Below are 12,740 nucleotides of genomic sequence, written 5' to 3'. Positions count from 1 at the left end.
TACATGCTCACAACAAGTGATGCTACTTAAGGCATGTAATTTAGGAATCCTTATAATTGGAGTTAATGTCTCAACCATCTCTTCGCCTTATCGTTTTCCCTGCGTCCAGCCTATGCCACTACGTAAGTAGAACGTGCTTTCACTGAAGCTTATTATAATTTTCTCTATCTCCTCAATAATTAATAGTTTCTTTCCTACACCTACTGTGCTCATTTCTTTCTCACTTGTATCTTGTCTGAACTATGTCAACGTGTCCTCAGGGCCTAAGCAAGCCGTCAGGTGAATTACAAAACGGGCCGAAGAAGCCCGATCAGCGTAAGCGGAATGATAAACACAGCTGTCGCTAACAACGCCGACAAAAATAAATAAAGCCGCCAAAATAAACAAAGCCGGATTTATTTGTGCGAAAACCAGGGATCAGGATAAGTTTGCGGAACAGATAAATGAAAAACCTAGGGGAGGAATTGGGTGCTTTTGGTAACTAAACACTTTGCCTGTGTAATTCTTTGTCCGATAAGAAATAAGTGGTTATACTCGTACAAAGTGGATGAAATGATTTACGATATCCGCTTATTCAAAATTTCAGACGATTTGATTTGATATCACGGTTTGTTTCAATAAATGAACTCATTATTTTAATGAAGTTTTTTAATTTATGCAGATTTAAATAATTTTGGTGTCTACATTACATTTTATCCAAACCTTTGTCGATTCATAGCTGGAAACATGCAAAATAAACTTTAGATTTGCAAGCCCGACTTCCCAAAGTTTCCCAATATTCCTTGCACATCTTATTCGAACTAGACTTTGTACAAAACGAATTCTTTACGTCAACTCGTGCGTCTAGTGAAAACTCTTGGGGATACTTATTTATTTATTTATTTATTTATACTTCAGCACACAAAGTAACAAATGCACTGTGGCGGACTTAATGCCGGATGGCATTCTCTGCCAGTCAACCACGGGTCATGCAGAAAGAGTAAGGCGGTGCAAAAAATTAACATTTTTGATAATAAACCTACTTACATAAGATTACATAAAATAAATAACATAATACAAATAAATATAATAGACATACACATAAATACATAAACATAATAATATTATATATGTACACATCACTCATGTCTGAGATAGCGAGAAAATTGAGAAAAAAAGGTCATTCCTTGAAATGTTTGCGCAGTGCCTTTTTGAAAGTAAATTTGGAAGAAGGTTTGCGTAATTTGGCCGGAAGGCCGTTCCAGAGCCGTACAGCGGAGACTAAGAAAGAGTTGGACATGAAGCCAGTGCTATGATGAGGGGTGGCAAGCTGAAGAGACTGACTAGAGCGAAGATTTCTATTGTGAGTGGAGTGGAGGTACTGAAATTTATCTTTTAAATAAGATGGAGAGTCAGGATTGAAAAGAATTGAATGAAGCATACAAAGTGAACGAAGATATCTACGCTGTCTGATGGGAAGCCAACCAAGCTGCGAGCGAAAAGGTGAGATGTGATCAAACTTGCGGAGACCGAAGATAAATCTGATGCAGTTGTTCAAGAGGCGGTCCAGCTTGTTTAAAAGTTCCTGTGAGATGTCCGTACAGCATACATCACCATAGTCGAGGATAGGCAGGATCAGAGACTGAGCAAGTAAGGTCTTAGTGCTGGACATCTATAAAAACCTTGTCGGTATGTGGGTAAAACCCTTTGTGTTGGCAAACTTACCGAATGATTCCCAGAGGCCCGTAATCAATGAAATTTGCGATCGTGATGCTTGTTCGAAATATATTTTATATCTATGCAAATAGAAACTGAGCTAAAATTGTATTTTGTGTTTTGATATTTCATATCATTGTGATGTTATGTGACCAGCTAGCCCTGAGACAGAATCACCATCGTCCATGCATTATTCTAGGTATTCTATATTCGGACTTCTAAGGCGTATGGGGCGTATGATAGAGACCATGAAAATAACTAGAAAAGTTTGAGGGTTGAGGGTTTTGTAATTAAAACATAATTACTTTAGGGGTAGATTTATTACATAGAATTGCAAATAGTACACATAAAAAATATAAATTATCAAGAATGTTTTGCCTCTTCAGCTTCTTCATCATCAAGACATCTGGAAAGAAAATTAAACTGTTGAACTGCTTCATAATTATTTGTCATTGGAAACTGGACTCATTTAGTATGGATATGGCATGAATCTTTCGTAACTTACTCGACTAAAGCTTTTATGGAGATGGTGACTGGCCAAATCCTGACCAGGTCGCAAAAAGAACTCTCCTCGGTGGCTCTCTGAAGAGTCACGTAGATGTCACCATATGTCAACCAGCCCCTCTTCACGGCATATTCTATGGCGAAGTGGACCCTGGCTTCCACGTTAAGGTTCCAAGTACTCTTTGGTTTTCCTGGGTAGGAAAAAATCGTATAATCTAGAGGATTGAAAGATTAGATAGAGTAGGCTGGAGACGCAAATATTATTTTTGTTAGATTAATGCCCGTTTTCACCACCAATCCCTAATTTGTAAGTGACCTTAATGAAAACAAATTCCTGTTAATAATATGTTAAATGTTACCATAGAGGTCACTTAAAAAATAGGGATTGATGGTGAAAACGGGCATAAGTTCTCTATTAAAAATTTTAGATTTAATTCCCCCGGCATACAAAGTAGTAAGGAATTATTTGAGGAATTTACCAGTTTACTTTTAGTGACAAAATATTTTTTGGCCAACCCGCTGGCTAGTGTGGGGAGTGTACGCCACATCCTTCATTTACTTCTAGAAAACTGGTGAGGATCGTATTCCTGCTGTGGATATTAAAAACCCTGGTGATAATGACCAACCTGTATACATGAGCGGCACAATACACCTGAAGGTATGAAGCAGGCGAGTGACGTTGGGTTGCGTGCTGACGGTGATGACGAGGCAGGCTAGTTTCATGCGCAGGAGTGCTCTTGCCGTGGTACCAGTCACGGTGGGCATGACGATGACGCGCGCTTGCGATTGGTTGGCTACCGTTGCGCATGCTAGCATGCATGCCTCGGCTGCGTTTAGGGGCATCTTCACCTAAAATCATCAATAAATATTTTTAAAATCCTAGTATCGAGTATATTTATGGGAAATGTTAGATGAAGTTAGACATTTTTGCATTTTATAATCGTAGTAGATGATATTGGGCAGACAACATTTTTTTTGCTCATAATTTTTTTTAATTTTTTTTTAAATAATGTAAGTGGTTCTTAGTGTTGTTGTTGCATATTAGGATCAAGATCCTTCTCATTTTTTCTAAATATTTAGTTGCCTTTTGATAATGAATTAGCATGAAGCATTTCAGTAGTCAGAAAAAAATAATTTAACTATCACAAACGAGACCAATTCATGCATTTAGACATTTTTTTTCACTTTAGTTACCCGGAATCCTATAAATAAAATTTTATTCACCTCATCAACAAGCCTCCAGAAGTCTGTCTTCGAATGCGTATAAGGCTCGACCGTGCGGCACAATTCATTCAGGGACTTTATTGTTTCAATAACGTTTTCCGTATCGTTGCAATCCTTCAGTATAAATCCATTTACTCCTTCGAGCAAGGCATTTGTTACGTCGGATACCTCAGAATCACTGTATTCGCCTTTTGTAAGAGAGTCTTGGAAAACACCGCCCGATATGTAATAAGGTTTTCCATGCTGAAACACAAAAGAAAACAATATAAATAATATTGTTATTACTTGAAGAGTTGCTGGTCTGTGAAAAAAAAAGTATTTACCGATTGACATTTTGCTGCCAGCCACTTTTGTATTTGACTCAATTTGTATCGTCTGGATGGCTCCAGTTCGTAAGGCAAAAATTCTCTGGACAATACAATCGCATCGGATTCCTGTGCAATAAAATTGAAAAGTATTATATTAGATGTATTTAAGTAAGATAAATTTTATTTAATTTAGGTACTAAAATTCTTTATGTTGAAAGTAGTTTCATCGACATTTTTCTTTTCTACATTAAATTATGTCGAGTCATTTATTGAGTCAGCCATTCAGTTTCTTCATTCAAGCTTTAGGATGTTTTGTATTTTATCAATAGGTCATTGATTTGAATATCTATTTGTTTAAGTCTGTAATGCATGATGTATGAAAAGTTAATGAGATGAATACTTATTATCGACATACGACAGCTTATTACTTACTCTCAACGTATTCAAAGCGTAGCCGTAGCTTTTTTCTAAAGCCACTCCGATACGTTGTCCAGATTCTTCTTTCAAATATGAGTTTTCTTGTTTATATTATTTAACTCTATCAGATTTACACGAAAAAGACACGAATATTGAAATACCTATGGTCAACTTAACAAATCGGACAACATTAACAATCTTATGAATATATCGACAATGGATGTGTACACCATAAACGCTGCAAGCGCATAGTCTTCTTCGTCTATTTCCATGCTTTTCCCACCGATAATCATTTGAAGCTCTGCTATGAGTATCACAACACTAAAAAGGGTACCTACAAAGAGGATGACTATGTGAAGAGGCTTAATGTAAAAATCAAATATGAACATGCCTATCGTGAGCAACATGGACAAAACGGCGAAAACTGTAGCCGCTACTATAATATAGATCCAAAAACGTGTGAAATCGAACGAAGAACACGCAATTAGAATACAAACAAGAACCGTCACAGTTGTCCCAATCAGAGCGTACACGATTAAAATAGTTTTTGCTTTTACCGTGAACCATGAGGTTATGACACTCATCCCGACGACGGCTAGGAAGAGGCAAATGTAACTGCCAGGCGGAACCCTTGCGCAGCGACAGAAAGATATCGAGCAGCTTAAACCAATCATGAAAATCATGGCGCCAATGACAAAAAAGAAGCCAAACCTCTCAAACATGCTACGAAGAGGTGGCAAAAGATGCACCAGTACATTAAACCCCGCAGTACATATTAGCATGAACAACACAATCCCAAAGACTAGCCGTATAAATGAGTTTCTGGATGGTTCATAAGCAAAACCACCACCACCACCTCCACCACCTTCAGGGCCATATTCACCACCATATTGAACCCATATAACTTTATTTGGCCTAATATTTTGTCCTAAATACTCGTATACGACGTAGTTATTCGTTGTATTTGAGTCCATTTCTACTTTTCGCTCTTTGTCTTCTGTATTTTCTGACTCTTGTGATGTTATTGGTATCTCTTGACTCTCCGTAACATCCATGTCTAATGTAATCGTGTCTGGATCTTTGGGTGAACTATCCTTTATCATTATTTCTTTTGTTATTTTACACTTGTTGGTTTTCAAATCAAAGATAATAAGAAACGTTTGAAATCAGCGAAAATTTATATTTGATAAAATTCTGTGTTTATCTCTTGTAAACAATATAAAAAATAATTGTCAGTGTCATACATTGTGTCAAATGCTAATGTCCTATATATAATATACTCTATGGCTAATGTCTAATACTGACATAAAGATCGGTCATTTCATAATTTTATGTAGGTATACGCAAAGAGTTATCTATGTAACTCAGCTATGTAAGATATTTAATTTTTACCTATGTCTATGTTGCCACCTTGCTGCTTCAAGCAAGGTTAGAACGTCATAAAAAATAATTACCTATTCAACAGAATTTAAATTACTTTGTGTGTAACGTGTAACACAGGACGTTCGTTCACCTATCGCCAGTACAAAGGAATACATAAATTATTACCTTTGCTATTTCATCGATGTTATCCAGACACTGTTGCGTGCATATTCCACTTATCAGAATGGGTCTTTTTATTTTACGTCCAATGTACTTTTTTATTTTCCTCAATGTTTCTGCTTCGCGTACGTAGTTTATAAGTATTATATCTACCTGTAAAAATGTTGCCATTTTAAAAGTACACATACCAAAGTACAGACAAACCTTGCTTGCTATGTTACATTGCAAACTGAATTACCCAAAATTTAAAGAGTTCTCTACCTGATACTCGATAGCGAACCGAATAATTTGAAAGTCCCGTTTGCCCAGCAATGGTTTTTGACGCTTTGCTCCTCTCATTGACACGTATTCCATATTAAACAAATTGCCACCCTTAGACACTATGCATCTTATGGTCTTATTATTTACTATTTCTGTACAATGTAGTATCAGTTCCTCTTGCCCTATAGATATTTCCATGCCAACCTTGACTTCAGTGGTCAAGAATGGGTTGTCGACGAATATCTTCTCTTCGGTACAACTGTCAAAATCTGCCAAGTTATATGTGAGTAGAATGTGAGAACCTTCTGCTATTGGGATGGAATTTACTTCCTGTAAGAAAAAATGGCTTGTAAATCAAACTAACTAAAAGATTGACTAAACTAAAATACAGTCAAAGTTTTAGAATGAAAGAGTCTGGACCTATTTATTTATTTGTATGTCAGGCCAATTTTAAATTCTTTTAAAGAACAAGTTTGTATAAAGTGCCAAGCAAGTTGTTGTTGTTGGAACAAATTATTTGGGCTTTAGTTGGTGTATTCGAAAAACACAATTTGTTAGAAAGTTTGTGAATTTTATCTGACCTCTTCAAGCAAGCCAGTCTTGACCACGCAAGTCTTCAGGTCCAGACAAGTGGCGATGGGCCAGTCTTTCACCCCAAATTTCTTGCACAGATTCAAGGCCGCTCTATCCACCTTTCCAAGCATCCTCATCTTCTCCCCTTTTGTTGTATTCGACATCTTGAATCTGGCCACATTCATACCCGCTTCCATCATCTTCTGGATGTCTACTGGGGTGAGCTTTGCATCCGCTAAATATGTTGAATATAATTTTAAATCTTCTACCTACATACGTCTATTAGATGGAGAAACCTTTGTTTGTTTTGATAGGTATAAGAGTAGGTATAGTCAACTTACAGGTAAAATGATACAGGTATCTAAGAGGTCACCTTATTGTGCCACACTTGGGAACCAAACAATAAAATTGAATTGAATACGTAAGTACAGTATCTTCAAGCGACAGTTCAATTCCCAGGTGCGAGTACTTCTAGATTCTTAGACAATTTGTAACAACGTTCTTACATAAAGTAGCTATAATGGGGCTTCTCCTTTGCTTATATGGGTCTTGACGTACGACAGCAGCTTTCCCAAAGTCCACGTCAGCAAACTTGATCATATCTGCTTTTGGTCCCATGATTGATGCTTGGGTGTCTCTTTTTTACTTCCCTCAAGAAATAGAAACTGTTAGAAAGCTTAGCAATACGAATAATTAAAATTAATACAAAGAGCAAATTAACTCAAAAACGCTGTTTTTCTAGGATAAACACAAAGACATAAACACAGACATAAACATCATCACAAACTTCTGTCACACTATGGGTGCGTCAAAGGCGTCAATCAATCAAGAAAAACGAAAAACACAGTTCACGAGATTACCTTCGAGCAGTTTTTGTGGTACGTATCATATGGGAGAAGCTATTATTTAATAATTAATTTATTATAAGTTGAGTAGAGTCATCATGCCTAAACAAATTACGTACCTCAAACATCCGTTATTTTTTTCTGTAAAAGATAATGTATTATTATGGCAAGTTTTTACTATAGTTTTGATTAAATACTCGAATTGTTCATTACACAGGAACTGACTCAAGAACTCAAGCATTAATATAACTAAAGCACAGTTATGTTCAAGCTTATGACTGGTTTAAATAATAATAGACAAAAAGCTACTTTTTACCTCGATTTTTATGCATCCTAACAATATGTGCCGTTTACTTTTCACAAGCAAACAAATATTAGTTGCTTAAATGGATCAAGTGTTATTGTATCTTTAAATAGACAAAAAGCTACTTTTTACCTCGATTTTTATGCATCCTAACAATATGTGCCGTTTACTTTTCACAAGCAAACAAATATTAGTTGCTTAAATGGATCAAGTGTTATTGTATCTTTAAAAATAACATAAAAAGTAAGAATGTTTTCAAAATATAATATAAAAGCCACACACATACAGTATACTCGTATCTGTGCGGAAAAACTTCTAAGAATTGAACTCCCAGTTGTCCAGTTAATGGAACCTCAAATAAAAAATACGCCATTTTTCTGTAATGGAGTATGTTCCAGAGAAGTTAATTGGAAGTCTTTTACAAACAAATCCACCAAAACGATGTTACAGGAAAAGGTTAAATAATATAAAATAAAGGACCAAAAATAAATAAATGTAATCAAGTTAAGTAAACTCCGATAAAACAATATACAAACAACTACAAAAATATTAAAATTAAAGTAAGAAAATACAAAAGTAAGAAATTAAGAAGAAATTCATACAAAAAATAGAAAAAGAAACAAAATTACATTAAAAAGTAAAACTATAACCTAAGACGACTGTGATAATGGCGGACAGGATCTGACGCATGTTCAGGGCAATCAAGTCTGGAACCAAAAATCGTTAATTAATTTAAATCGTTAACCGCACATTTTCAGAAAGTCACTTCTAAGTTCTTGCAACTCACGAAGGCGAGGGAGCTTTATTGTGTGTATACGCATACGAACAGTAGCGACTAGTAGCGAGCCACCACACATGTAAAGCTCACTGGCCTTCGTGAATTGCAACAACTATACTAACTATACAATAGTGCGAATAGAGCTTAAGTTTGTAATTCGTTATTTTAAGGCAACAGATTATGACTTTTATCTAATGCTATGTAAGTATATTAATTAAACGTCATATTTATTACACCGCCTTAGTCTCTCTGCTCGACCTGTGGTTGACTGGCAGATAATGCCACCTGGCATTAAGTCCGCCACTGTACAGTTGTATGTGCAAAAGTGTAAATAAATAAATAAATAAAATAAAGAACGGTATTACGACTTTTATATAGAAAATCCTCCAGTATCTCACCCTTTCTTTTTGGTTTCTTCGACGACCACCTTCCACAGGCTGACATGGTCGCAGTAGGCACTAGAAGGGCTGCCTTTCCGCAGCACGACGTACATCTGACTGTACTTCAGAAGGTCGTGCGTCAAGCCGTAGGAGACGGCGAACTCGACACGAGCGTTTATATTGCCGTACCAGTCTTTCACTGATTTTTCTGTGAAAAAATGCTCAATCATAGTTTGTTTCAGTTTAAGTTTACTTAGATTAGCAGGCAGTTGCCAATAAGAAAAAATGATGCATAGGTGGGTAAGTCATGTTCTCCTGACGACAGAGATTAACGCCCGTATTCACAAACATTACTCTGAGGACACACGAACCAATCACAGAGCTCTAGTCAACGCTATGCGTACGATTTGCTGCTTCACTTAAGCAAGCATCGTTTGTGAATAAGCAGGCCTACACAAATATAAGTTTATGCAGCTATGTTTCTACATTCTACACCCTAGATATACTTCACTATGTGGACATTGAGCTTAAGGATGAAAAAAATTTATTTCCATAAACAGATAAGTACTGACTGAAGTGAACTTACGGTCATAAGTGATAGGTATGATGCCCCGGTACAGCTGGAGTTGCCTGGACACCCTGGGGTCGGCGCTGACACTCAATATGATAGCGTCTGGCGACAACCTGGCCAGCTGCACAGCCGTCTTGCCAGTCACTGTCAAGACCACCACTGCTACTGACCCTGACTGTCTCGCTGTTATCGCGCACGCTAGGATGCTGGCGTCGACTGCTGTCACTGGTGGTGGTAACTAATAAATAATATTAATTTAAATATTTGTAATTAATCTCGCTCTTTGTAATTTATATTACAACAGTAGCTATTGAAAGTAATTACTTTCAGTGTCGCATTTAAAAATGTGACTGCAATGAAAAACAAGAAACCTAAATATCGTCCTGTCATTGGCCTATGATTGCGCCGGCGATGGCGATCTGCACGCGTTGGTGTGGTTGAAGCTTAAGTACAAAGCTATCACGTGTACCAATTAATAGTGATGCTGATATTGGTGAAGATATTGACTTCGGTGATATTAATGACCTATTTTATTCAGGAAAGCAAAACAAGCTAACATCTAAGCATAGCCTCCAGAAACTCATCTCGTCTTGCTGAGTCATAGTTTCAACCAGTTTGCAAACCGAGTTCAAATGGTTCATAGAATCCAAAAGGCTGGTGGCATCAGCGTAGCTCTTGAGTACAAACCCGGCTCCTTGCATTACTGCATTTGTGACGTCATTAAGTTCTCTACACGATATAATGCCCAATTGTAAATGATCTTCCAATACATTGCCAGACAAGTAAAATGGTTTTCCTTGCTAAAACGAATTAAAAAATAATTCTGATTCAGTCCACTTCTCAATTTCAAATGAAAATGTTTATCTACTCACTTGTTTACACTTTGCACTAATGTACATTTGTATAGATATCAACTGATTTGGTTTTACCAAAAACTCGGCCAGAAATTCTCTTGCTAGTATGATTCCATCTGATGCCTGTAAAATTGGATAAGGACTAAATTCGTTTAACTAAGTGTGACGCAATGAATTGTTTTTAATTATATCTTAATGACTTACAGCAATAATTTCATCTAAGTTATCTAGTCCTTCTTGCTCACATATTGTGCTTATGATCATTGGCATATGACAGCCTTTAAAAAAGGCACGCACTTTCCCTAAAGTTTTCGCTGTACGAATAGAATGAACTGTGATTACATCTAGCTGAAATTATAATATTACGTTAAGTTAGGTTTATTTCTATTATACTAAGACCTTTTTCTTCTTTTACCTATTCTAGATCATCCACACACAAAAACCTTGGGGTAAAAGGACTTATCTTATTTAAAATGGAAAAGAAAGTGTATTTTAGAGAATTACCTCATATTCTTTAACAAATGCGAGCAGTTGCTTATCCAATCTTGATAACGTTGGTCTTAAAAGTCTGGTTCCTCTTATACATACAAATTGTGCGTGTGATAGGTATCCACCGGAGACTATTTTACATTTAATACTTATCGGGTTTATAACTTCAGTGCAAATCATTGTAATTGCACCAAAATTGATGCTTATTTCGGTGTTAGGTTTGACCGTTTCAAGGGTGAATGGGTCGTCAATAAACATTCTTTTTTCATCACACTGGTTCCAGTATTTAACTTCGGCTGTAACTTCAATTATTTTACCTTCTTCTAAGAATATTCTGTTTTTGTTTATTTCCTGTGTTCGAAAATGACATTGATTATGATTCGAATATCACTTTGCAAAGTTCAAACTAGGTATTATAGGAGCTTAATTGTTTAGTCTCTATCTAATTGTTCTGTATGTCCCATTTTTTTAAAGTCAATCATCATCATCATCGTCATTTCAGCCATAGGACGTCCACTGCTGAACATAGGCCTCCCTCAATGCTTTCCACGTTGATCGATTGGTAGCAGCCTGCGTCCAGCGCTTTCCTGCTACCTTTACGATGTCATCGGTCTACCTTGTAGGTGGACGTCCCACGTTTAAAGTCAATAAGGGAGTAATTTTGAGAAATTGTTGAAGCCAAGCTAAACAAAGAAAAAAGGTCATTTGGATTTGGTCTTACATCTTTCAAATATCCAGTTCTTATACAGGCATTCGGCAAATCAATGGACACAGCAACTGGCCAAGTAGACTGTTCGTATTTGTCGCAGCACCATGTAATAGCTTTTCTTAGATTTGAGAGCAGTACCACCTTATCTTTTCTAGCAATATGGGTCATTTTGAATCTTACTATCCGAAGGCCGGCCTCCAAAAAGTTTCGGATGTCGATTTCTGAGATTGTTCCTTCACCTGTAGCAAAGTATAAACAGCATAATAAACTACATTTTTATGGAAAATAGTATGTAATATTATAACTAAATCAGATGCAATAGTGTTAGGCTTGTACTTTTATTGAGGGCATAACATCCAAATCATGGCTTAATCAAATCATTCTGCATGAGAAAAAAGACTTGGCAAAACACTTACAAATAGTTACAATGTACGGTGTGAGTCGGTAAGGTTTCTCAATTCTTTTTTGATGAAGAACCTTCTGTTGAAATTCAAGTTCACTGGTTTTCGGAAGCAAAGCCATTGTGATAAATAATAAAAATACCAAAAAAAAATGTTAACAATGTAAATCACCTCATACAAAAATACATGAAAGATATAAAGGCATCAGCCTAACAGAATAAAATACTTCATAAAAGTTTTTCATAAAAGTGAGAATAGCAACAACAGTTCAAAATGTCAATCAAAAACAATCCCACCTGTGACATATCAAAAATTACAGATTAGTAATCCATGTAGGTCAGAAGATCAAAAAGTTTTAAAATGTTCGGTTTTATTGAAAACTTTCAATGACGATTCGAGCAAACATAAATATCTACACTCTTCGTACGCGTGGGCTCAAAGGTAATATTAGGACTCTATGTCAGTTACTGTTTAATCCATGCTGTGTGTTTCTACACATACTATGCGACCCAGCTGTATTTGTGAATCATGACCTGCCTCCGTCCAGCTTACCTACATCTCACTACTGAGCTCAAATCCTATTCTAACTAGGGTTTGATCATAGTACAGACAGAAGCTTAGCTTTGGTAGGTACTTAATATTGAAACACTGAGTTTGCTATCAACATCTCCATGATAATTTGTCAATGCATTGCTTAACCAAGTAAACACGACGGTAAATTATTAATGCATCTTTCTGTTGTTTTCATAGGTGCATTTTGCGGCATTTTCTTAAGTCTGATACTAACTTAACTTCTTGGCAGTTCTTCAAATTCAATATCTCTCACAACATCCATTTCAAAACAGCAGAAAACACATTTTCAAGCAAATACGCTTGTCCCAGATG

At 36.3% G+C, this 12,740-nt stretch overlaps 2 protein-coding genes across 3 annotated transcripts; both read right to left on the bottom strand.

Moving 5' to 3' along the window:
• Positions 1-1,996: 1,996 nt before the first annotated feature.
• On the bottom strand, positions 1,997-12,123 carry LOC135073981 (pyruvate kinase-like). 2 transcript variants are annotated; one of them, XM_063968263.1, is made up of 11 exons: positions 8,324-8,370; positions 7,489-7,510; positions 7,031-7,189; positions 6,533-6,759; positions 5,952-6,281; positions 5,697-5,843; positions 3,747-3,857; positions 3,424-3,666; positions 2,826-3,048; positions 2,201-2,390; positions 1,997-2,101 (listed from the first exon to the last, which is right to left on the bottom strand). In XM_063968263.1, the coding sequence occupies exons 3-11, from the start codon at positions 7,140-7,142 to the stop codon at positions 2,059-2,061; spliced, it is 1,626 nt and encodes a 541-aa protein (XP_063824333.1). In that variant the 5' UTR covers positions 7,143-7,189; positions 7,489-7,510; positions 8,324-8,370; the 3' UTR covers positions 1,997-2,058. The 2 variants fall into 2 exon arrangements, with proteins under 2 accessions (XP_063824333.1, XP_063824332.1); XM_063968262.1 differs by lacking the exons at positions 1,997-2,101; positions 2,201-2,390; positions 2,826-3,048; ... (3 more) ...; positions 5,952-6,281; positions 6,533-6,759 and adding exons at positions 8,850-9,039; positions 9,418-9,640; positions 9,960-10,202; ... (3 more) ...; positions 11,467-11,693; positions 11,871-12,123 and having other exon boundaries at positions 7,121-7,189; positions 8,324-8,380.
• LOC135073982 (uncharacterized) lies at positions 4,174-5,371 on the bottom strand. The gene has a single exon (XM_063968264.1). The coding sequence runs from the start codon at positions 5,249-5,251 to the stop codon at positions 4,316-4,318; it is 936 nt and encodes a 311-aa protein (XP_063824334.1). The 5' UTR covers positions 5,252-5,371; the 3' UTR covers positions 4,174-4,315.
• Positions 12,124-12,740: the final 617 nt, after the last annotated feature.

Source organism: Ostrinia nubilalis, chromosome 8 (genome assembly GCF_963855985.1).
Source record: "Ostrinia nubilalis chromosome 8, ilOstNubi1.1, whole genome shotgun sequence".
NCBI lineage: Eukaryota > Metazoa > Arthropoda > Insecta > Lepidoptera > Crambidae > Ostrinia > Ostrinia nubilalis.
Note: the sequence above shows the minus strand (reverse complement) of the source record. Positions and strands in the feature narration are given on the sequence as shown.